Consider the following 27,500-nt stretch of genomic DNA (forward strand, 5'->3'; position numbering starts at 1 on the left):
AGTCATCTGCAATGTGGAATGAGAATAAGAGATTGAAGATTGTGATGCCATTATGTGTATAACACATATTACTTTCATTAGAGCAGTTTAAATGTCTTGATAGAGATAGAGTGCTACATGTCAGACATGAGATGTTAGTGTGTTATTACTATATAGCACTGGACTCTGCCCTACTCTATTCTAACCGAGCCCTTTGGAATTATGACATATCGAATAGACAGTGGGCACTGGGTGTGTTGTTCTCTCTCTCACACATACACACACACACACACACACACACACACACACACACACACACACACACACACACACACACACACACACTACAGCTGCCCTCCATCACATGATGGTGCATAGAGGTAATGCATGGGCCCCAGAGACATACACAGAGAGAAGGAAACTGTTTACGTTAATACCACTTACAGAGAAACACAGAGAGAGAGAGAGAAAGAGAGAGAGAGAAAGAGAAAGAAAGAGAGAGAGAAGAGTGTATGTGCATGTGCGTAAACTCACCTCTCTCTTTAGGGATTTTCTTCGTTTGAAGAGCTGATTCCCTATCACTCAGTTCTCCATCAAGAGCATTCAGCACTGTAGAGAGAGGAGGAAATAGAAACAGAAGGAAAACAGTGAGCGTGCATATGTGCAAGCTCAACCAGTCTCTGTCATGAGACAGAGAGAGAGAGAGAGAGAGAGAGAGAGAGAGCGCCCTTGTGTGTCTAAGTGTTTTTGTATGTGTATGTGTGTCTCAACTCACCCTGTCTCTGAGGGAAGAATGACAGTGTGTGTCTAAACCCACTTGGGCTCTGTGGGGAGTGTGAGTGTGTCTGTGTGTATGTGTGTGTGTGAAACTGTGTGTGTCTGTGTGTCTCTGTGTATGCGTGAGCGTACTTCTGTGTCTACACTCGCTCAGTCTCTGTGGAAAGAATGAGTGTGTGTATGTGTGTGTGTGTATGTGTGTGTGTCTAAACTCACCTGGTCTCTGAGGGGAGAGTGTGTGTGTGTGTGTTGGGGTGCTGGAGGCAGAGCTGCTGTGTTGTGATGAATGCTGGGAACTCAGCGCTGCAGTCCCGTCCACAGAGGGCGCTGGAGAGGGACTCTCATCAACACGCTCCTGCTGAAAGGTACAGAGAAAAGACCATTTATATCACACACAGACCCTAACACACCACACAAACACACAGACACAGACACACATACACACACTCACATACATGTAGACACACACAAAAACATACACACATACACATACTCCAACAAATTTTTCAGTGTGTGTCTTACCTTGATAACGGATGTTGGTCTTGACAGAGGGTTATGTATTTGAGCTGCGGCAGCCATGTTGGCAATCGTGTTCAGGTGGTTCATCTGGTTCATTGCCATAGCAACAGAAGCAGGAGGGAGGCTGACAGGAAGCAGGGGGTGGGGCATCATCATAAATGGCAGATCCAACCCTGTTCAAGAAAAGAAAAGAGGAGAGAGCGGGAGAGAGAGACAGAGAGAGAGAGAAGTAAAGAGAGAGAGATAAGTAGAGAGAGAGAGTGGAGAAGAGACAGGGTACTCATTAACTTGTCAAGAGGCAATTTCAATATTCTTCGGAAATTAATTAGTGTTAATACACAATCTCTCTTAATTTAGAGAAAAAAAGTTTTGAAATACAACAGATGCTGAATCTGAATGCAAGAGAAGGAGAGAATGACAGGGAACAAAGTGAGGGGAGCCTGTGTGTGTGTGTGTGTGTGTATGTGTGTATGTGTGCGTGTGTGTGTGTGTGTGTGTGTCTTTAAGGCTCACTGTTAGCCAGTAGATGGTTATGTTGCAGAGAGCTGAGGTGAGAGTTAGTCAGGCTGTGCTGGGCTGCTCCTGAGACTGGGGACTGGAGCTTCTCCTTCTCCCAACTCGACTCACTGCCACCTGGGAAAGAGCATACACACACACACACACACACACACACACACACACACACACACACACAAGAGTGATGACCTCAACACAACACAGTAAGAACAGTAGTCACACACACAAGCTCACACACACACACACACACACAAGAGTGATGACCTCAACACAACACAGTAAGAACAGTAGTCACACACACAAGCTCACACACACACACACACACACACACACACACACACACACACACACACACTCACACACACACACACACAGGTGTGCACACACATGTGCTTGACATCGATCTAAAGAAGAAAGCAAATTGTCTCAGCACTTCATTGTAATAAGTGCCCTTGGCTGTGTGTGTGTGTGTGTGTGAGACAGAGAGAGAGAGAAAGAGAGAGCGAGGGGGAAAGAAAGAGAGAGCAGATGGCGTTTAGGTAACAGATTGCAGTGAGAGTCTCTGTAATAACACTGTGAATTAAGTCAGTCCTCTGAAGATGCCCCCCCTGTGCTTTAATCATGCTGCACTCTAAACGACAGAGAGAAAGACATGAATTAAAAACAAGAAACTCAAAACCCAGAGGCTGTGATGCTGGAGCACCTGTGTCCATCACAGTGTGTGTGTGTGTATGTGTGTGTGTGTGTGTTTCTGTGGTAAGTACCAGCATCTACTCTGACCATTAATACTACTAATACTGACTGCCAAAAGCAAAAATCAATCAATAGTGTGTGTGTGTGTGTGTGTATGTGAGAGAGAGAGAGAGAGAGAGAGAGAGACTGTGTGTGTGTTTTAGTCTGTAACAGAGAGAGAGAAAGAAAGAGAGAGAGAGAGAGACTGTGTGTATGTTTGTGTGAGTGTTTAGATCACTAAAAAGCAGGGGAGAAAATCCCAAACAAACCAAACGAGTTTTGAGACACTGTGTGTGGTAGGCAGGAAGAAGGCTCTAACTCATTTTTAATGTTTTTAGGATGGACGTTGAATTTGTCTTAAATCGACTCCTCTTTAACTGGTGTGTTTTTATGGAGACTGATAGTTGTTGAGATGGTCTGTCTCCATTTGTTTAGAGAATGGTGGACTGAGGTTTGGGCTCCGTTTGCTGTCCACAACATTGGTTGATACATATTAGGTGAGTGCTCTGTGTTTGGGTGTGGGAAAAAGGATCATAAACATTTGATGGGATTTGTTTACAGTGGAAAACTGACTATTCCACTAGTGGATATGGAAATGTTTACTACAAAACAAACAGGGACATGCTAATATTCCCCTAATAAGCTCCCCTGCCCTGGGAATTTTGCTTTTCTTTCTCTTTTCGTCGGAAGATGGATGGTTCAGTTGACATTTTTCAAGTTGACAAGCTCTGGTCTGACAGCTGCTAAAAGCACTTAAAAAAAAACCAAAAAATAAAATATGACACTGGCAATTTCATAGTAATTTATAACGCAGTAACTGTAGTTTAATGGCACTCTGTGAGAACGACAACAATGTGTGTCATTATTTTACAAGCCAAGAGCATGTAAACACACACCCATACACTCACACACACACACACATGCATAAACACACTAGCACACACACATACACACACTCGCGCACGCACGCACACACTCGCTCACCCACACACCAGAGGGGCTTGGTATTATAATGAAAGTGAGATGGCGCTAATTCCCCATAATCAGACAGAGATAAAGATGGATGAGAGGAGAGAGAGCAATCAGATGACAAGAAGTGCAGCTGTGTTTAAACACACACACACACACACACACATACATGCACAAAGAGGCATGTGCGCATATGGCATGCATAGACATTTTCAAATAGAAATTAGTTCTTTTCTCCTCTGCATCTGTGAGACACAATGCCCATTCCAGTCAAGGTCCTCTGTCTATAATTATTGATCCTTTTGTTACACTTGAGGAGAGAATGAATGTTTAATGCCTTATACTGACCAGCTTATTGTTCTGCTTTGACTGATACCTTTTCACTTGCCCACATAATGTCATTACATGGCATTCATCTATACACCCATCTGCCCATCCATCCATCCATCCATCTATCCATCCACCCACCCATTCAACCATCTATCCATCCATCCATCTATCCATTCACCCATCCATGCTATTTCTGGTCCAGTTTTGTAAGGTCTGGGTGTGTGATGCTGGAGTGAGAGAATGACAGTGGGTCTGTCTGACCAGTGCAGGGTTTGATTTAAGACTATGGTGATGCTGTCTTAATACTACTTATGCAGTAAACATCAACACCTTTCTCTACAGACACTAGTGTAATTTAGTTGATGTTGTGTGTTTTAGCCCATGCTAAGGCATGCAGAGACACATACACATACACATACACACATACACAGACACAGACACACAGACACAGACACAGACACAGGCACATACACACACACACACACACACACACGCACACGCACGGGCACACACACACACACACACACACACACACACACACACACAGTTTCGGCCTGTATAATCAATGATCATGGGCAGAAAAAGCAATGACAGTGATGTGAACTTCAAAAAGGAACGAGGGAAGACGAGCGGAGGAGAAGAGAAAGAGTGAGAGAAGAAAGAAGAGAGACAGAAGAGGAGGACGTGAAAAAAGTGCTGACCATATGCTTGTCGAGTGGCCATGAAAGAGTGTGTCTGTTACTGTACGGAACACACACACACACACACACACACACACACATACACACACCCCTGCGCACCTGTTTCTGCTAACGCGGCAATCACCCGCATGACAGGGTTCGGCCATCTCTTTAAATAATGCATGGAATTTCTCTTTCAACTTGTCAGCGGAGGAGAAAAAAAAGTAGCTATCACTCCCTCTCTCTCTCTTCTGGTCTGATGTCATTCTTGATGTTGATTTTCCCTGACTGTGTTCCATCCCACTGATGAAGCGCTTATTATCTTCTCCTCTTCCCTTCTGCCCAGTTTGATTCCCTGACGAACGCTTTCAACGACAAACACCTCTCATTTCTCTCCAACAACAATATTTAGCATCCTTTTTAGAAAAAAAAAACAAAACAAAAAAGGTAGCTTTTAAGACAACTTTATTTGAAGAGGCGGTTTAAGTATAGAGAAAAGACTCAGAGGTTAAAAGAAATTGAGAATTAAGGGACACACACACGTGCACCTTCTCTTAGCTTGCAGTCAGAGCTCCAGAGGAGCAGTAAGAACTGCGTGAACAAAAAGCCGTTCTCCTCTCCTGTCTGAGGAGCGACACTCTCTACTAATCTCACTTTTGAAGAGAGGTGGAGTGAGGCGTTTGTTTCCGTTTACGTGTAAATAAGACAGGAAACTTCTGATTGATCTTTTGATTCCAGGATGTATACGAGCAGTCTGAGCATAAGGAGAGACGATGTTCTTCTGTCTCTCAAGTCACAGAGCGATGGAGAGAATGAGCAAAAAATGAGGAATGAGCGTTTGAAATTTTTGAGTGGAGAAGGAGAAAAGAGGGGATGAGGGTGAAAAGGCAGGATAAAAATGTGATTAGTCCTACTGGGAAAGAAAAAAAAAATTAAACATAAGCTGACTTTTTTTTAACACTGGTTTGGGCATGTTGAAGCTGTTACTTAACAGGGGAATTAGAATCAGACAAATTTTCAATGTTCCCACAAACAGATGCAAAAAAAAAAAAAAAAAGAAGAGATTTATGAGTTTAAATCCAACATTTTCCTTTTGTGACAAATTCAAGCACAGGCCATCCCTAGAACACCAATGACCAATCAACTGTTCCAACTAATTAATGCCATTTTGCATCTGGAAAGAACTTCTCTATGATTAACAATACTATTCAATAATAACTGAAACAACTCAATTTATTTATCAGCTATTTTTATTTCTGAATTTCACACTGCCTGAATCCAAATCCAAGAAAGAAAGAAAGAAAGAAAGAAAGAAAGAAAGAAAGAAAGAAAGAAAGAAAGAAAGAACCACAGTATTTGATAGCAGATCTTCTTTTCATACATATTCTTTGATTTAAAGACACGACATTTGTTTCCCTCCCCACATGTGTTTTATCTTTTGTCCTCTACAGCTCTCTGTCTTTGTTTAATAAATCCATTCATCTGTAGTGTAAAACACGCTGGCAGTATAAGATTAAATATTGTCCTGTCTATTGTCAATGTTATCTAAATGCACAGTCAGGTTGCTGCCATTAAAGTGGCCATTTGGTCCCATTAAAGTCATCCCAGCACAAAGAGACAGGGCCACAGAGCCAGGTCTGAGACGGCTCTCACTTCAGCCCATAGGACCAGCTAATTTACAACTACAGCTCGTCATCCACTGTGCCACACACACACACACACACACACACACACACCTCCTCTCTGAGCAGGTCTGAGAGGAATTCGACCCAAACAAACACACACACGCATACACGCACATGCGCGCGCGTACACACACACACACACAGAGACACATACACAAACATAGACAGACAGTCGGTGGCTTTCTCACACACACACACTCACACATGCATATCACACAGAAACCTAGTATGCTGGGAGCCCTCCGTTAGAAGATTTCCATTAGAAAAAAAGTAAAGAGTGTAAACCTAACACTAACCCTAAGCAGTGGACTAGGATTGTGTCCCCAGTTTGACAAGGCAGCCGCAATTGATTAGTGTGCTTTCGGAAAAATGTCCACTTAAGTTAGCAAAAACAAGCATGCACACACAAAAATGGACGCACACACACACACACACACACACACACACACACACACACACAGTGAGTGTACCTGTATTGGAGTGCAACTCCTCTGGATCAGACTCTGTGCCGCTGTGGTTTGATGCAGCATGAAGATTCATCATCATCTTCATCTTCTGAAGTTTCATAGCCTCTGCCATCGCTGCTGGTGTCAGACCTGTTACACACATACATACACACACACACACACACACACACACACACACACACGGACATATTAAGACACATTTCAGACACACTGCTGAGTGTTACAGCAGAGTAGCGGACCTGGAAGACTTATCCATTAGTTACTCTCTTTCTCTCTCTTTGTCTTACTCTGGCTGAAGGCTACCATCACTCTCTCTAATTAGATCAGTAATGATTTCCATTAAACAGCCCAGTCTGATGAACTCCTTCATTTAGTGAGTGTCACCATCACTAAACATGTGTCCATTTACTCTGCATGGTCCAGTCCCTGACAGAGACCATGAAAGAGCACTTTAACACAAATACTCTTACATGAATGTACCATATATATGATCACATAGGCCTAAATCAAACACTAAAACGTGTAATATATATTTAATGCTTTCATTATCTGCTCTTCTCAAAGGTGTGCTAAAGATAAGAGAAAAGACTGTGAAATCCTGTAAGAATGTGGAGTCAGTTCAGATGCTTTTCTTACTTGGGCTTGCCCCACACATTTAAAAGGAAGAGATTAAAAACCCTGCATATCTAAACTGTACAACTGTTCTGAGGAAACGGATAGAAATCAGAAATAACGTATTTCCAGTGTACTGCTCTGACTTCTCCAGAATACGATAAAACCACACACCCAAAACAATAACATGTGAAGCTTTTATACCAAACAAAATATGATTTTTGAATAAGAGGGGAAAAAAATGGTTGACAGCTATATACCATAAAAGCTCTAATACATATGTTTAACAGTTGGGAACAGCAAGAGGAGTAGAAAGGATTCATTTAGCTTCCTCCAAACAAGAATCCATTCAGATACAGGGGAAAAAAAAAAGAGTAAAAGAGGACTCACATTACTATCTTTCACTGTTCAGAGGAGCAGGGTTTTTTTTCTTTCTTTCTTTCTTTCTTTCTTCTTTTTTTCTCCTGACACTAAATTATTTGTTGCTACTACACAATGGCCTAGGTCACACAAGTGGTTTCTGAGAAGAGGCTCCACTATAAAGATTAGCTTTGTTAAACTCACATATGATGTTCAGTCTTTCCTATACCTGGATCCTACGGCATTAAATTCAGATGTGTGATTCTTTTTGGGACAATTTTTTTTCTTCTAAAGTGTCTTTCTGGTGGCGCCTTTTTTTTCTGACCCACTGGTGCCCTTTTTTCATTCAGTTTTTCCTTTTTTGGCATGTGACTTGATCATTTTTGACAATGATCTCTTTGATACATTAACTAATTTTACAGTTTCTGCAGCTAATTTCCCCGCTATTCAGGAACTGACTCTTCGACCTTAGTCAAATCTGTTAGACCTCTCCTGTTGCTTTACAATGTCACGTATTTAAGCGCCCATTTTAAGATCTCTTTTAAAGTAGGAGCGTATTGGTAATTAGTACTGACATTAATATAAAACATATGTCATCCCTTTTTATAATCATAATTTAGTAACTTCAAAGTATGAGTCCTTGGCTTTTCCGTTATTTTGTCTATGCCTCGTATTTCAGAACACTATGTTTCAAAACTGCTGCTTCAGCAAAGCCATTTTATTAAGAAGATTTTACAGGTTTGTTTGTTTTTTTTCCCCCCTTTATAGTCTTTTCTCATCCACTTTTTTACTATCTCCTTTGGCCATTTTACCTCTCACACTCACCATATTGCTCTCCTTTCTCTCTCAAAATCAGATGAAGAGGCTTAAATTTCAAAAAGAAAAGACTAGAAGAAAAGGAAAGAGTGAATAGAGGAAGAAAAACATTTCACCTGTGAAAACAATCCAGGTGTATGTGTGTGTGTGCGTGTGCGCGTTTGTGTCTTTGCAGGACACAAAACCTCCATGAGAAGGAGTGCGATTTGAAGCGGAAACCTTGTCACACCTCACATTCCTGTGTGAGGAGACAGCCTGGTGTTTTCACCAAGTATGGGGGTGGTCTTTTGAAGAGTATCAAGTTAATCCAAATAAGTGTCTGTCAGTGCGCAAGTCTGTGTGTGTGTGCGTGTGTGTGTGTGACAGTGGGTAGCTTAGATTACACCCTGTAGTTTTCCACCTTTTAAACACTCCAGAAAAATGAAGATGTGATTTTTTTCCCCTCCTCCTCCTTTGCTTCCTCTCTTTTTCTTTCCTTACCTTTCTCCTAATCCTTTTCTCTCTAAAAACAGCAGGCTACCAATGGGCAACACTCAAAAGCTAAAAAATAAAGCTTAAAATAAAAAATTAAAGTTTACAAAATGTGTAAAAAATCAAATGTCGATTTGTTTGACTGAGCATGCAACACTGCGCATGTGTGTGTGTGCATATGTGTGTGTGTGTGTGTGTGTGTAGGTGTGTGCTTGAAGAGTACTCTGCTGCACTGAACTGCCCCTGACTGATTCTCACCGCATCCACCTGCTGACTGATTCCTTTAGACAGGGTCACCTTCCACTCCACGCTGCACCAACTCCACTTGGATGTAGGAATAAAAAAAAAAAAGTGCAGATGAGGGCAACTTTGGAAGGAGGAGGGAAAATTATCCAAACTCTCATTGACTAAATATTGACCCTCTTATGCATGGTTAACTAACAGCCAAAGCAGTAAGACAGCATTTACATAGAGGCCTGTCAAATGTAATTACTTTGGCTTGAAAAGGTTAGAAAAACATACGTAGTCTTTCATTATTACTTCACAGCATATCTTTTTCCACCAAAATGTTCCTAATGCACCTCCTCCTACACATTTACATCTGGACTTGCCAGATTTTAACAAATTCAGGCTGTGGGAGATTATGTGGACATTTCAAGTTGTTTTTTTTTGTTTTTTTTTTTTTTAATTAAAAATCCTCTACACATTGGTTGATACAATCACAAGACTTATATTAACGGAATGTTATGACATCTGCTTCGGAAAAATCACACACCTGCAGGTCATGATGTCACTGCAATAATAATTCCAGATTACATGTGAGATTTTATTAACGGGCATATGTAGAGTTGTTAAGCACTCAGATGACCTAGTTAGAAAGAGGAAATTTAGGTATCTGTACAAACTCTTGAATAAACAAAGATATTAGATTCATGTATGTTCATGTTATGAAATATTTCCTGCAAACACTTTAAGTACCTCTTGCCTGTCCTAACTATCAGGTGTATATCGTACAGATAGCTTATGACACAGGCTATATTCTTTTTTTGTTTCTATGTATCCATATGTACATAAATGTTATTTCGTGTGTTGGTAAGGTAGGTCTGCATCTGATGCCTCAATTTGTTTATTGCTTTAGAGCAATCCTCTATAGTTTTATTACTTTTTCTTATTCACTCTATACCACTGACTTAATTCAACATCTTATTTTCACTCAATATCACTCACTTCTTAGAGGAAGACGTTATTTTTTTTTAAGTGTAATACTTTCTATGGCAGTAATTTCTGTGTTCTCAGACGCTCTGGCGTTTTCCAGTGTTTTTTAATCCCTTGCCCTCCCCTTGACTGCCCCCCTCTTTACTCTGAACAGAGTTCATGTCCATCTGTGTCAGACGATGTTCAGTCCCCTGAGCCAGTCAGAGACTTCTTTAACTCAGACAGAAGAAAGGGTGCGTGCGTGTGCGTGTGCACGTGCGTATGATTTTCCTGCCATTACAAAGCCTACTTCACATAGATAAAATCTTTTTGTTTTAGAGAACTTCACGATATTCGGGGAGGGGGGGCTTGGGGACTAATACACAGAGAGGACTGAGAGAGAGAGAGAGAGAGAGAGAGAGAGAGAGAGAGAGAGAGAGAGAGAGGCAGAGAGAAGGAGAAAGAGAGATAGAGAGAGATAACTCCCCAGTGATAGCCAAGGTCTGTCACTCATCTACTATATCTAATTGCATGGCTAATTGTGGCATTAATACCTCTGTTGCCGCAGTGACAGCCTTGATGAAGAGATGAGCACCAATTGGCTGCCTAGTAGACAGATGTTTATGGAACATAAGAGGGGGTTTCATGGAAAATGTAGTCTTGCGGGACTGACGAAAGCTGCAAAAGTTGTGTATCTTCATGGGGAAAGCTAGGAACAAAACTAATCTATCATCTACCCATCCATACTTCCTCCGCTGCATCTATCTACCTCATCACGCATTCATCCCTTTGCCTCTCACACACTTGTCACTGGCTCTTCAAAGCCTCAGAGAGGGGAACACAAAGCACCTCCACCAAGCTTCTAAAGAAGGCCTGATTATGGCCACTTCATTTCTAACCTCTACGATGACTCTCTTCATCTGTCTGACATGTTAATGATGCTCAAGCTTGTTGGATACAGAGCCAAGGTAATTAAACCTCCTCACACACAGACACACACACACACACACACACACACACACACACACGCACGCACATACACCCGCACACACAAACACACACGTGCACGCACACACACATACCCTTATTTATTTAATTTAATGTTCTTTTTTCCAATGTTCTGCCCCTCACCTATCTCAAGACCTTGCCTCCTCTCCTCTCCTCCCCTCTCCTCTCCTCCCCTCTCCACTCCTCTCCTCCCCTCTCTTTCTCCTCTCCCTCCACATCGTTTTTCCCCTCCCCTCCATCTTTTTTTTCCTCCTCTGTCCTCTGAATATGTTGTTGACTGTATCCCAGCTCATAAATTGAGAGGTTTTCCATCCTTGTTGTTCCTTCATTAAAAGCAGATTGCAAGCCCACCCACCTGGACGCTGGCAGTTTAACTTTGAAATCCCCCCCCCCCCCATTCCCTCCACGTCTCTCTCTCTCTCTCTCTCTCTGTCTCTCTCTCTCTCCAATCTTTCTCCTTCTCTCTCTCTCCACTCTAGCCCGTCTGCCTGGCTCCGCTCCCCTGCTGTCTGTCACTTGTTGTGGTGTTGTAAACAACGACGCAAATCCACCAACACACTAACATGCCCGACAGTGTTTCCATGGACGCATAATGGCATCGCAGGAGCCAGACAGCAGAAGAGGGAAACTAGCCAGTCAGGAAAGCAGATGTCTGGAATTACAGGTGAATCAGACTTTTTTTTTTTTTACTTTCTGAAAGTACATTCCTTGATCATAACTGATAAAACATTTTGTGGTCTCCCCCTGTATCACTTATAGTACAGTAAACAATGGTTAATATTTTTCTTCGGCTGAAACGCATACCTGATACAGACATTATGCTTTAGTCGAGCATTTAAAGTGAAAAGTATTCCTACGAGAAAGTCAGAGTGACACATAATCACTACATAGCTAACTGCTAAGTCCTCCATCTTATTGAAATAGATGTTGTTCACAGGCATCCTGAGACACTTATCTCTAATTAGAAATATTTTCATTTACTACAGTTATCACATGCTTGAGCAAATGAAAATATGTGTTAATACACATATTTAACACAAATACACATATTTATTAAAACATGCTGTGATGCTGTGATGGTGTGATACGAATCTGGGAAGGGCCATAAGGAAAAAACTATTACTATATTTTTTTATTATATTCACGAATCCTGATTTTTAACGTGTTTTCTAATGTCTGCTTATTTTCATAAATGTATATTTCTCTAAAAAATACACAAAAAACCATGCGTAATGGAGTACAAAGATTCATTATTTAGGTTCCTGCTCCCGTTCATTATTTAGGTTCCTGTGCTAATCAAACATGTTCTGCAATAGCTTACAAACTGAAATACTGTGTGTGTGTGTGTGTGTGTGTGTATTTTGTTTATGTGTCATAAAACTAAATGATGATCTGAGCTCTTGTAAATCAAAGCAAACTGCCCTCTTTTTAATCCTAATGAAACATGACATTTGGCACTTGATGATGCCAAATCTCTAAGTAGTGTCTCCAAGGAAACAGGGCCAACATGGTAGAATATCACTGCACAGTCTAGTGCTTCTTCCTTGACGACCATCAGTCTAGTGTGTTTGCGTGTGTGTGTGTGTGTCTGTGTGTGTGTCTGTGTGTGTGTCGGGGAGGAAGTTTAGTAACGATTATTGGTGCAGTGCTTTAGGTGTATAGTGGATAAAGATAGATAGAATGAAAAGGACAATTTGTTTTGTTTTAGAAAAGAGCGAGAGAATGTAGTGAAGAAGACAGGAGTGAACAGATGGAAGACTGATCCCACTGGGATGTGTCATTCATCAATGTCACCAGGAGCCATGAGAGAGAAAGAGAGAGCGAGAGAGAGAGAGAGAGAGAGAGAGAGAGAGAGAGAGATGGGTGCAGGAGCTTTGTTTGTGTGTGTGTGTGTGTGTGTACTTGAATATTTGTACAGTGTCTACATGTTCTTTTAGCGGTTTCCCTGTTATTACTCACTCAGACACAAGGACACAGATGGAGATAAGAGATTTGAGACAAGAGGAAATAAAACACGCAAACGCACACACACACACACACTCACACACACTCACACACTCACACACACTCACACACACACACACACTCTGCGTTTCCTGTTTTAGAGAGGGTATTTACCTGTGGGGGAGAGGAGGCCTGGGGAGATGAGGCTGTGTACTCCGTGGTGTAGGAGCCGGGGGCTGTCCTGCATGCTCACTCCCAGAGAACGCTTTGGAGGGCGGCCGGGCCGAGAGCTGCGGGAAGGAGGAGGAGAAGAGGAAAGAATTTCAGAAAAATACAAAAGTGTTTGGGCTTTTCTGTGGGTTATTATTAAGTTGAAAAGAAAGCGGAAAACACACACACACACACACACACACACACACACACACATACACACACAGCATCCTTCTCATATACTTTATTATTATTAATAACCATTTATCCAAAATACCTGAGCTTGCGTCTGTGTGTGTGTGTGTGTGAATGACACTGCTTGAAGAAAACTGCACACACTTGTGCCAATTACTTTCAACATTGTCCGGACGGCCTGTGAGGGTGCAATGTTGTGGGTAACAGATGGTACAGAACACACGCACACACACACACACACACACACACACACACTAAACTCTCATCTAAACGACTTTTGTGCCAGTATTACACAAGTTTGATCCGAGTGATAAAAGTACCAAACTAAGATGAGAATGTGAAAAGTATAAATTGAAGGGGAGAGAAGGGAGACAAAGGTGAACAGGGTGAAGGTGAAAAATCCTCATGAGTTTAAGCGCAAATTATGTACCCAAAAAAGAAAGAAACCAAGAAAGAGAGGAAAAGGGTGTAAGGTGCTTTTGGGAGATTTAATTAAATTCAGGTCTGGCAATGGAGACTGGAGCCAAACGGAGCTGTCACTCACACAGTCTTACAAGCCATTTTCATAACCTTCCCAATTCATCAATTACACAGCGTCACAGAGAGACGGGGTGGGGACAGAGTGAGAGAGAGAGAGAGAGAGAGAGAGAGAGAGAGAGGGGGGGTGGGGGGTGGGTGGGAGAGAGCAGGTTTACATACATGAAACAAATGTGAAGCAAAACAGATGAAACAAATAAAAGAATGTTCTGGAAGAGAGAACGAAAGACAATGGCCCTTGTATTCAGTCTAACACACTGAACTCATGCCCAATGTAAGGGAAATCACATTATCATGTGCTTTAGTCCGTCTGACTTATCAAATGAGTCTGTACATTTTCCAACTGCCATCTGATAGTTTGAGATTGTCATCACAACACTCAGCAGTCTTACATTTAGCATGAGCCCACCACACACACGCACGCACGCACGTACGCGCGCGCACACATACACACATACACACGAACATGAACACGCACACACACAAAGATATGCGCATGCCCCAAAACACACACACATACACATTCCTCCCTTTCTAATATGAACACAAATGTGCACACGTACACACACTTACACACATCCATGCACACAAAGGCTAACTAATCCAGAGCTCCTGACAACAGCTCTTTTGTCCTGCATTATTAAGAGAGAGAAAGAATCCCTCGCATTTATTAAACGAGAGAAGGGGTGGTGATGGGAGGATGGCAGTCATGCAGAGGTCAGAACGAACACACACACACACACACACACACGCAGTGCAGTCGCACATGAAAAAACACTCCAATAATACTTTTCTGTGTGAACCCAAATCTCCCTCTTGCGGTCTCTCTCTCTCTCTCATTCATAGGAATACAAACAAACAAACAAACAAACAAACAAACAAACAAGGATCTCTTTCCTGCCACAATGCTTTACCGATTGGAGCATCATTTACCACTGATGTCCATCCAACAGATATATAGCCCATATTGCATCCTTCTATTCTACACAAGCAACAAAACTCAAATACCAGCTCTCAGTTTACTCTCCTCAAGTTACTCCACCGCATATTCACTAAGCATGTCCACAGTTGTTTGCACATCAATGTTAGGGAGATAACAATAAGACAAAAAATAAGCGAGTGATTGTTCCAGGCGCGGTGTGAAAGGATCCGTTTTCTTTTCATTGCACTGAAAGTCTTTTTCTCATCTTTGTTGTCTGAAGGAGAGAATTTGCGAGAGATCGTATTTCATAGTGTTGGAAAACTTCATAGAAAAGGAATGAGAGAGGGAGTTCTCTTCTACTTTTATCTCGAAAACGACGCCGGTGAATTAAAGAAGAGAAAAAGAGAGGACTGTGAAAAGACGATGGGAGTAAAGTTAAACTCTGTTTAACCTGTTAACAACACAGAGACACTGGCAGTGAAAACCTCTGTGAGACTCACCTCATCTGGGTACTGATGTGCAACAGACTGTTCCAGCACACCCCCCCTCCCTCTTTCTCTCTCTCTTTCTCTTTCTAACTCCCTCTATTTTTCTCTCTCTCTCACTCTCCCCCTCTGTTTCTCTCTCGCTCTCTTCACTAAAAGGATGGCATGTAGAGAGCTACTGAATTTACGATCTTGAAAAGACATTTGTGGCTCTTCAGTTGGAATTAATACCATGTTTACACGTACAGATGTAACCTATTTCTAACGGTACAGTACTGCTCTCTGAAAGCTGGGAGATATGACTGGTTAGAAAGGTGACTGGCAGGTCCTGAAAGGGGCGGGCTATTGGATTCTGTCCATCAGGTAAAGCCCGGCTAGGACAGAGGAGCTGACTCCACAACCTTGCCGCCCGTCTTCTCTTTGATCCACTTAGTGATTCCAGCAGTGTGAGAGAAATTTATGTTCACCATATGGCATTTAGACACACACACACACACACACACACACACACACACATATACAAAGATGTAGACACATGTGCATGTGTATGACAACCCCACCCCTCCATACACGCACAAACACACTGATACACTAGCCCCTATTTTCAGTATGTGTTTCACAGTGTATCCATGCAGCCGTATGTTGTGAAGACATATAAGACAGAGTGAGCGGTGTAACATGTCCTAGGCCTGTGCTATAGTGTTCAGTATAAAGATATGGAAGAGACAGACGAGAGTAGACGAGTGTTCGTTCTAACATGAAAAAACACATTGGAGGTGACAAAAGTATTGGATTTCATCAGTGCCGCCATTCTACCTCTCATCATGCCCCTCTCTACATCAAAGGTCTAATCCAACTCTACTGAAGACCCTGTTACTATGGTTACCTCTGTCCGATCAATGCCCTGTCATTGGCTGTGATTTGTGGCAGAGCCTGGACTGACAAGGATTCCCCTAAGGATCATCGACACTCATTACTAATGCCCTCCGCATGCTCCAACACACACACACACACACGAACACACATACACACACACCATACACACACCATACATGCCATATGCGTGCATACCACAAACACACACACACACTGTACAGACATATACACACATACACACACACATCATACACACAGACACAAACCATACACAGACACAGACACAGACACAGACACACACACATGGTGGTATGTTGGACGTGTGACTGTTGTGACAGTGAGGAAAACATTTGCCCCAAGCTTTGACCCCTTCTCTGTTTAATTTGTTTTTTCACTCATTCCTGGTTTGAACAATACAGAGCCGAAGTGTTCTGTGATATGGAAGGATTTATACCACACCATAATGCATCAGTGGAGACAAACCAAAAATTCCTTCATCATGTTTATTTTTATATGTTTATTGTGTTTTTATATGTTTATTAAGTTTTTGTAAATTTGTATTAAGTTTTTGTAAATTTGTAAAATTGTATTAAGTTTTATATGTTTAGTAAATTTTTGTCCTACACAGTGATGCTTCTGTGGTGACAAACCAAAGTTTACTTCAATATGTTTATTTCATGTGAAAACACTGAAAAACATACAGAAAACAGACAAAGTTTTTTTTTCTTTAATTAAATGACTTTCTTTTTAACCTGGCCAATCAAAAAAGTTAAATAAACTCATGCATTATCTGCCATTACTGCAGGTGATGAAAGCAGTTCAAACCAATGACTGTACTCTTTCAGTCTCTACAGCCTTCTCCATCAGATAATATTACTATTGTCTTCTGCCTATTCAAACTAGACTCTATCTGAATTTATCTCATTTTCTAACTGAATACCAACACTGGCTGCCTCACATTCAGTATGACGTCATACGGAGAACCACTTGGAGTAATGGATAACACTTTTGCAACATTGAGACAACGTTGAGGTAACGTTGAGGTAAGTGTGTGTGTGTGTGTGTGTGTGTGTGTGTGTGTGTGTGCTCACGTGTCTGTACCTTTTGTGTCACAGCAACCATAATGTCATAGTGTTTTGGTCCTGAGGGAATCCCTTCTTTTATTGATCTGTTCTTTCTTCTACTTTTTTCCCTCCGCCACCCCCTCTTTTTTCATTCTTCTCTTTTTTTTCCCCTCCGCCACCCCCTCTTTTTTCATTCTTTGTCTTTCTGGTAACTCCATAAATAAAGAGAGAGGAGCAGTAGGCAGATATTGGATTTCTGTTGTTCCTCATCTCTCATCCTCATCCTCACTGTTTGAAATCAGACCGGGTCTGATAAGTCACAACGCTGGTTACACACACACACACACACACATACACACATACACACATACATACACACACACACACACACACACACACACACACACAGGCTATTGACTCTCTTTACAAAAACACAATAGTTCTTTTTCTCGAGACCGTTTCCTGCTGATCACATACACACTATTTATTTTCATTAAAGTACAGAGAAGAAAAGAAACAGAGAAAAGGCACAGATGGGAAGGGAAGAAAAGAGATAAAATGAAGACAAGAGTATTACAACATTAGAAAAGTATGAAACCAAAACGAACATAAAAAGAAATGGGAGTGAGAGAGGAAAAAAGAAAGCCCTAGAAAAAGAAAACCAAAAAAGAAACTCTTCCCTCATTCCGGAAGTATGAGTCGTTATGCCTGGTTATGGTAATGATGTCATAATCCAAACAGTGGAATATGACATTACATGAATGTCGAGAGATGACATACAACAAATCGTGTTATCAAAAGAGAAACAGAGAGAGTGTACGAGAGTGAGAGATGGAAAAAAGAATAAATGACAAAACGCAGAGAGAGACAGAGAAAGAGAGAGGGAGAGAGAGAGAGAGAGAGAGAGAGAGAGAGAGAGTGAGTGAGTGAGAGGGTGAGTGAGAGAGTGAAAAAGGACAGTTTATTTCATGTGCAATAGAACTACACAAAGACCCCATTCATTCTCTCCATCAAAAGAACGAGTAACGGAAGCAAACAGGAAAACATAAACACTCATCTCTCTTTCCTCCCTTTCTCTCATTCCTGACAGAAAGGAGGGGGGGGGAGCTTTTGCACTTGTCCCATGGTTGTTGTGAATGCTCACAGTTGATTTCTCAGGGGAAAGAGTTATTGTTCCCATGAATGCTGAGGTTTCATGAGATTTCACTAACACACTCACACACACACGCATGCGCAAACACACACACACACACACACACACACACACACACACACACACACACACACACAAACACAAACACACAAACACACACACACACACACACATGCACTGACACGCTCAAAGAAGCAGAGAACTCATACACAGAGTCCATAGTAATTATTGATCATGAGGTCTTTCTCTTCACTAGGGAGGGAGATGAGTAGTTGATATGTCAAAGGTCACTGCAAGTGCTTAGCAAGGTCACACACGCACACACACACACACACACACACTTGGTGTGACAGTGAGGCTAAGATAGAGGCCGCAAAGGACAAATGGAAGAAAGAAAAGAAAAATCAATGAATCTTTCTAGCTGCATTACAGATATGCCATCTGTGTTAGAGCCTATCAGAGCCCCCTCACATAAAGCCTCCTTTCTCTACTGCAGCTCTTTACACACTTGGCTTGCACCACTTCAGAACTGCTTTGCAATTTGATTTTTCCACCAATTTTATAGGAATTGGTTTAGATTGGTTTAGTCAGTCTGATTCTTCACTGTATTGACTGAAGATCCCTCTGTCAAATTCAGTTCTCTCTCGGGTTTTGGCCAAATTAGTTTCACCAGTTTCTTCTTTTCTTTTCTTTTCTTTTCTTTTCTTTTCTTTTCTTCTCACTCTCCTACACTCCCTCTCTCTGTCTCTGTGCACGACAGGTGCTTCGTGGAGGGGTTATTCAGAAACAGTCATGAATATTTAAAATACTCATGATTAAATATTTAAATGAGCCCTACTAACTGCTACTGATGTGGGCCCGTAAAGTTTGAGCTTGTTTGTGTGTGTGTGTGTGTGTGTGTGTATGCTTGGGGTTGTACAGGTGAGCAGATGTTATTAAAGCCACTGACAGAGGGAATATGTCTGTTCTTGTGTGTGTCTGTGCGTGTGTACTATTTTCTGATATGAACTTTCTCTTTGAAAATATAAACTATTACTAATGATTTATGATCTTACATCAGTGGTTTCAGTTTTGATTTGTTCTTATAATTTTTCTAAATTAAAGAGCTTTAATCTCTTGCCAAACATTTAAAAAGATATCTAATACTTTAGTTGAGTTCCTCCCTCAGTGATATCACTTTAGGTCCTCTTTTCCTTTCCATATCTATGCTTCCACTGGGTAAACCTATTTGTAAACATGGTTTAAACTTACATAACTATGTATAAAATACTCTTATTCATACTTAACCACAGTGCCTGGTGATGTAGATGCTCTCAGCCCATTCATTTACTTCTTGGAAATTATTTTTTTGGTCGACTTTTCTTTTTCTTGGGAGTTGAACAACTTAACTTTTCAACATTCAGTGGAGAACAAAAAAAAAGATCTTGCAAGCTAAAAAGAGAGAGAGAGAGAGAGAGAGAGAGAGAGAGAGAGAGAGAGAGAGCAAAAAGAGAAAAGGTTGAGCAAAGTTGGATATCTGACTTGCCTCAGTCATTGGAAAGTAAAGGATTCAGAAGTTGTTCCAGACTTCCAGACTTGTACTTAGAACATGACAGAGACCATGCTCTTTTCATTTTAGAGACGCCATGTGAGTAAGAACCTTAGACCCTTTGTAATGCTGCTAAGAGGTTTACTCACGGTTTTGTTTTTACCCGTTTGGATTATTGCAAAGCACTTTTCCAAGGTTGCCAAAGAAAATAAATCGACAGATTGCCGCATGTTCTGTATGCCGCGGCCAGAATTTAAACTAGGACATGAAGGGGTGAACACGTTACACCTGCTCTGACTTATCTTCATTGGCTTTCTGTATCCAGCAATTATTTTAAGATTCTTTTAGTGCTGTTCAAAGCTCTTAACGGTTTAGGAGTGAAACACGTTACCCAATGCCAACCTGAGTACGCCTCTCTTCAACTTCTGAGATGAGCAAGTGCCAGCCTGTTCAGCATACCAACAGTCAAACATTAATAAAAGCAGAGGACGAGAGCTCTTATAGTTTCATGTACCCCAAACTTCTCGTCATTGGAGTGGCAGTTCTTATACATTACACAATACAGTTTGTTTAGCTGATGATGACGATGATGATGACGATGACGACGATGATGATGATGACAATGATGATGATGATGATGACGATAATCACTAAAAGGGGTAAAACCTGAGTTTGTTGTGAGAGTTTAGCGCACTGTTCTACAGCTACGTGACACCACGTGTAAAAAAAAATGGAAAAAGAGAAAAAAGACAAATAAACAGAAGGAAGAAAACCATTTTGCGCTGTGTTACTCATGTCCCAGTACTTTAGTGTGTTTTTTTCCTTGCTGAGAGTTCATGCGGATTGTTCATTCCTCTTGTATCTTCAGAACAGGAATTGCAGACTGGAGAATTGTAATCTAAAGTTTTCACTTTTTCCTTGCATACTCACAACTGTAAACACAATTACATTACAATAACTTTGCATTTAGAAAAACATGTAATTGGCAAGTCAGCTGTAGTTGTCGTGTCAATAACTATTGAGCTTAGCAATATTATTTTATAACTTGTATCAAGGCAATAAAAACCCCTATCACCAAGAAACAGAAAAAATGCGTGTGCTGTAAACTCCTGCTCTCTCTTTCTGTCTCTCTCTTTCTCCCATTTCCTCTCGCTGTCCATATTTAAGATACACATGTTTCACAAATCCTTTGAAGTTTCAAAACAAAGTGAATTATCAGGAGACATGCTGAGGGCAGCATGGAGGAAGAATGTTAAACACAGTTAGATGGGGGGGGGGGGGGGGGGGGCAGGGGGGGTCTCGGATAAGGGCAGGGATAGAAAAAAAAAAGTGGAGGGAGGGATGGAGATGAGAGGAGTTGAAGAGAAGAGAGATCTGGATATAGAACAACCTCTCTGACATAAGAGGACAGGGACACACACACACACACACACACACACGTGGAGAGGAGAGCGTGTGTGGGTGTTCGTTTGGCGCGTAGTCTTACTGCACATTTACCAGCGTGTAGAGATCACAGTTTGAGAGAGAGAGAGAGAGAGAGAGAGAGAGAGAGAGAGAGAGAGAGAGAGTAAGTGGATGACATCATTTGAGAGTATGGTTCATTTGTTAAGATGTGGCAGATGAATTTTGTACTTTGTCATGTCAAAATATTATCAAGGCATCTCATGGTGGCATGGTGTCAACCCACAAATGTTCCTGTGTCTTCTAGGGAGAGCACGAACCTGAGATGCTGTTTTGTGATAAGCAAAATGAATCTGTATTAAATGAACCTGATGCTCAGAGAAACGACTGTCATATGAGTCACCTTAACTATCGCCATGACAACAGTGTATCAGACTGCCCCGGCAACACGGCTGACCCCACGTGCGCACGTGTGTGTGTGCGTGTGTGTGCGTGCGTGTGCACGCGTGTCTCAGCGTCTGTGTCTGAATGTGTGTGTGTGTGTGTGTGTGTACGTGTGTGTGTGTGTGTGTGTGTGTGCACGCGCATACGTCTCTGAGTGTGTGCGTGTGTATGTGTGTGTGTCTGAGTGTGTGTGTGTGTATGTGTGTGAGTATTAAAAGATTCCTGGCAGCACCCGTGACCCTGTGTGTGTATGTATACGTGTGTCTTTGGTTAAAACAGTCCTGACTGGCAGTTGAAAAGTGATTGGTGCAGAAACTAGGTAGCAAGGACATTTTATAATACTGTCACCATCTGATTCTCACCCCATTCATTCACAGGAAGCAGCATGTGCTTCTGTGCAGGCACATGTTAGAAGAGAGAGAGAGAAAAAGAGAGTTCACGGTAGCAGAAGATGGGTGAAAGAAAAATGGGGAAAGAAAGAAGGGTACAGCTTAAATCTATGTCTTAAAAATCAATGTGGGTTACATGGTTAAAACTGGATTATGTTGTAAATGATGGTCCATTGATTGTTGCTGATTACTGCCACGGCCACAAGGACAACAACAACTCTCTCTCTCTCTCTCTCTCTCTCTCTCTCTCTCACACACACACTCACAGCCCTGAATTGCTAAACACTCCACCTTCTTATTCTGTTTTCCTCCCCTCTCTCTCTCTCTCTCTCTCTCTCTCTCACCCCCCTCTGTCTCTTTCTCTCTCTCACTCTTTTCACCCCCCACCCCCGGTGTCTGTCCTCTCCTTTGACAGAGGACACATTGCCAATCCAATAAACAACTGTGTGTGTGTGTGTGTGTGTGTGTGTGTGTGTGTGAAAGTGCCACATCAGCAGAAACAGGGATGACACCCCGTGATCGGACAGTGAAACACGACCAGAATTCTCAAAGGTGTCGAGGAGAGATGTGACAAGAGAGAGATAAAGGTGAGAAGAGAGGAGAGGAGAAAGGGAGGGATGATAAGAAAGCAAGAAAGCTGAAGAGAAGAGGAGAGAACAGGAGGCTAAATGAAAGACCGTGTGTGGGGTTTCAGAGTAAAGACACAGTGAAGGCCTTTAAACTGGTCAGGACATATCAGACAAATCATGCTGAAATTAGCATCACTCACTCATGAAAGAAAGAAAAAATCTTAAAGAGATTAAAAGGCCTTGAGGCACAGCTATCCAAAAAAACATTTTCCCGTATCGGAAAAAATACAAATGGAAGAGAGGGTGAGAGAGAGAGAGAGAGAGAGACAGAGATAGAGACAGAAAGAGAGAGAGAAAGAGGGGGGGGGAGAGACAGAGGCAGAGACAGAGAGAATTAGGCCGAGGCAAACATTTGTCATGACTCAGAAGTTTAGTTATCACAACAACAGAAGATATACCTACATTTCACCTCGGGCTGTAAAACTCCACTGCCTGTTCAGCACAGGTCAATATGAAAATAAAACACACACACACACACACACACACACACACACACACACACCTTGTTTGTGTGGTTATATTGCATGCAGGAACTGAAACTATAAAAAAATAGAGTTGGTTGGGTTTTTATTATCTCAGTTTGACCTACTGAGTGTGAAAATATTTAGTCAGCTGAGAACTTTACAGCTACTTATACAAGCTAGAGAGGAGTCATAAAACAATGGTCTACTGGACACACACACACATACACACACACACACACACAAAATCTAGTGGAATTTACACCCCATATCTTAAAAAAAAAACTAATATCTTAAGTTAGCCCTTGTCCTATACACATAGGAATATAAAAGTCCAGCGAGATGATTGCATCATAATTGCACTGAGGACTAGGGAACTGTGGAGCTGTGTGCATGACAGCCATCAACTGAAAGACTAAATGTCTAAGCTATGTAAACGGAGAAAAGAGGAGAGGATGGAGAGCAGATGAAGGGAAAGAGAGGGGATCTCGTTCTTTTGAGATTAAAGAGGGATGTTCTACAGGAAGGAAGGGCTTTTTCTCCCCATCACACTGTTCTTTTTTACTCTGCTATCACTGGCTACCACAGCAATTGGGCCAGAAGGTTTGACTGAAAACATGTCTAATTTAATGCCAATAATGGAGCCTTTGTATCTCACCCATAGCCCATTTACAGAGACAGAGAGAGAGAGGGAGAGAGACAGAAAGAGAGACAGAGAGGGTCTGTATTTTAGCTCGGACTTATTTGGTTATTATGTACGTGCCATAAAAGAGGCCGCTTTTTTTATGGTATGAACATAATAACCAAAGATGTTCAGTATAGTAATGGTAATGTCATTTAGATGAAAGACCATGTTTTCTATGATCATTTGAGTTAAATATGGGCTTATTCTAACTAACTTATGCTAAACAGCTAAACATCTAAGGATTTAATAACTTAGAGAAGGCGGTCTTACTGAACGTTTCAAAGTTATTAAGGAACTAATAACTTTGAAGGGGGGGGGTGGTCACATTATATAAGAACACAAGGCCAGTGTTAAAATGATACATATCATATCCATATATTGCAACACTTTCTATGCACATTTGTCTTAATATTAAGGGTGCGAAGAGATGAATTCAAGTCTGAACATTTTCCTACAGATTTTGTGGGTTCTGTGTTTAACAACTGTCACAGCTCTACAAACCGGGTGAATGGCACACTGTGATTTCACTAACACATCCAGACAGTCTCTAGTCAAGGTTAAATAAAGGCCCAATGATTTTCCTCTTGGAAAATGAGCCTTCTCATTAAAGACTTTCTTGAAAGAAACATGAAAGGGTTTTACTTTGAAAGGAGAAGGAGGACAATCAATAAATTAGGTGAATAATGCAATGGACAACAATTGAATCTGACCTTTTTTGCATAAAGCAAGTCTGCATTTTGAGAGAGAGGGAGAGAAAGAGAGAGAGGGAGAGAGAGAGGGAGAGAGAGAGAGAAATGCTTGGGGTGCAGAATGCAAGCATTGTTCCTCTCAGAAGCTGGTCTTCATAGTACACAGTGACTTTAATTGATTGGTTTAGAGAGGAGCACAGGGGAGGAATGCAGCTAATGAAGGGGCCAAGGCTGGGGCAAAACCAGCAGCTCCACAGGGGGAAGAGGAGCTCTGAGGATGGGAGGAGATGATTCAGGACAGTGGCTGGTGTGGGGAAAGGCCTACCCCTATCCCACTGCTGTGTGTGTGTGTGCGTGCGCGCGCGCGCGCGTGTGTGTGTGTGTGTGTGTGTGTGTGTGTGTGTGTGTGGGTGAGTGTGTGCACTAGCATATCAGGGTCTCCAATTTCAGGATCTAACTTTTCTATTACGAAAATTGTATGCCTTGGCCTACATTCTCTCTCTCTCTCTCTCTCTCTCTCTCTCTCTCTCTCTCAAAATACAATCTTTCATGTAAATTGCAGCACGCTATGCTATCAGTAACTAGAAGTCCAGTCTACTGTGGCATTTGTAAACATGTGCTTGCAGACCTCAGATACAGGATCAGCAAGACAATGACAACCATACAAAATGTGAAGAGTCTACTTCAGTAAGAATAAGCCATTGCTAATACCAGGATATCAAAGTGATTAAATGACTTTCTGACTTGTTCTCTCATACTGGAGCACAGAGGGGTCAGTGGGCGGGGCTGGAGACCCTCTGAGTCTGTAGGTCAACTACAATATCCACAATGTGTGGGGGGTCCAGTCGACAGAGCAAAGTATTCAAGACACCAGAATAACCTTCACTGTCGATCTGACGTAGCCTGTTAGCAAAAAAAAAAAAGAAAAAAAAAAAGGGAAAAATAGCTGCCGTTATAAGCAAACTGTGCTAAAGAAAAGTGTAAACGTTCAGATGGCCAGCCTATGAGGCTGGGAGAGGGGGAGAAAAGGAGTCGTCCGCATTACTGGGACTGAGAGAGTTCCCTTTGTCATTCATTTATAAGAAACAGTTTACATTTAAAGTAAAGCAAAAAAAAAAAAAAAAAGCAAAAAAAAAAAAAGATCTGCAAGTTTGATGCATGGCTATGGAACAAAACAATTCTCTCTTTATTTCTCTGAATTATTCTCTTTGTCCTTCCGGGGCTCCACACACACACACACATACACACACCCCTACTCCTTTTATGTTTTAATGAGGTCTATTTAGCACTGATCTCTGAGGAGGAAAAGTCAAAAGTGTCCCACTGTAACCTTTCTGTAACCCTGCCAATGACCTTTGGCCTCTGACTGCCACCCACTTTCATGGGCTCATGTTTAAGATCTCTAACTGGAAGATTTGGACAGCTTAGTATAACAATGTGTGTGTATGCGTGTGTGTGTGTATGTGTGTGTGTGTGTGTGTGCGTGCGCGTGCGTATGTGTGTGTCTGTTTGTGTAAATAAAACCTCATGATTGTCATATTCTTCATGTTGTTATTTCAAAGCCAATATAATGGACTCCAGACACACTCTGACCAGGTGGCCTGACAAAGCAGTGCCTTTCAAAGCCCTGAAAATCCATGTGCCCCAAACTAAACACACACACACACACACACACACACACAATCTCCACAAACATTACTCAGTCTCTCACAGAGTCTAGACTGATAACAACATGTGTGATTGTGTGATCTACTCCTTGTGGTTAAATTCCACTTCCTGTTTCATCAGGAAATGAACTGTACTTAAGTGGATTCCCCTGAAAATATGTATTTTCTTGTCTTTTTTTTGTTTCATGGTCTATTTAAGACTCAAAGGAAATTAAATAAACCAAAAGAAACTGATGTGGATGTGTGGATTCATATTTGATTTTTTGGGGACTCTAAATTTGATACTCTGAAAAGAAATTTTCACCTTTTCACAGTTCACAGTGGATAAGTACCAGATCTGTTACAGAAAGATTCAGAAGAGGGCTTATGGAAGATGTATGTTAACAACAAAGACAATGCTGCAAAACTCTGAACACGTGGCTGCTTGGCCAAGCAGTTACGCGCTGTCCGATTTCGGGAAAGATACAGGAATTGTCGGCAAAGGAAATCAACCCGAAACGCTCTAAACAACTCCAAAAGCATCAGAGAGACGCATGACCTTATCTGCGCGCGGGCCACGCTTAACATCACACACTCCTGAATTACGGCGAAGAGTGAGGGCGAAGACAAGAAAATGATGGGAAAACCGGTAAATAAAAAAGCTACAAAGGAATAGAAATGTAAAAAAAAAAAAAAAAGGGGGAGAGGAGGAAGAGATAAGGAGGGAGGCCAGCGGGAGAAAGAGAGACATAGAGAGAGAAAGAGAGAGAGACTAAGTAAATAAATAAAAAGGGGGTCTGACTGTTGAGAACCTATAGCTGGAGGGGTTAAATAAATGTAAGAGAGCAGAGAGAATACGGCAGCTGGGGCATGAAATCAGAAAGAGAGGGAGTTGGGGGAGAGAGAGAGAGAGAGAGAGAGAGAGAGAGAGAGAGAGTGAGAGAGCGGGCCAGCAGAAAAAACAGAGAGCTCCTCTGCCTTTGAATTGTTTTGTCTGTGTGAGAGTGAAAGGGAGCGAGAGAGCGAGAGAAAAGGAGGAGGGGGGTGTGGGGGGGTGGTATGTTGAAAAGATGAAAGTTCACGTGTATTTTTGTTACTTGCAAATTCTTCATTGTAGCGTTTTCCAA

The 27,500-nt window shown here is 41.7% G+C and overlaps 1 protein-coding gene across 1 annotated transcript in view; it reads right to left on the bottom strand.

The window, feature by feature from the left end:
* The window catches only part of dachb (dachshund b), a 48,720-nt gene that overhangs the window by 7,083 nt on the left and 14,137 nt on the right, over positions 1-27,500 (bottom strand). Inside the window, exons 2-6 of the mRNA XM_030775993.1 lie at positions 13,234-13,349; positions 6,658-6,783; positions 1,789-1,908; positions 1,279-1,448; positions 973-1,111 (exon numbers count right to left, since the gene is read on the bottom strand). Coding sequence (XP_030631853.1) covers positions 973-1,111; positions 1,279-1,448; positions 1,789-1,908; positions 6,658-6,783; positions 13,234-13,349 — 671 coding nt within the window. The remainder of the gene's footprint in view (positions 1-972; positions 1,112-1,278; positions 1,449-1,788; positions 1,909-6,657; positions 6,784-13,233; positions 13,350-27,500) is intronic.

This window comes from Chanos chanos, chromosome 5 (genome assembly GCF_902362185.1).
Source record: "Chanos chanos chromosome 5, fChaCha1.1, whole genome shotgun sequence".
NCBI lineage: Eukaryota > Metazoa > Chordata > Actinopteri > Gonorynchiformes > Chanidae > Chanos > Chanos chanos.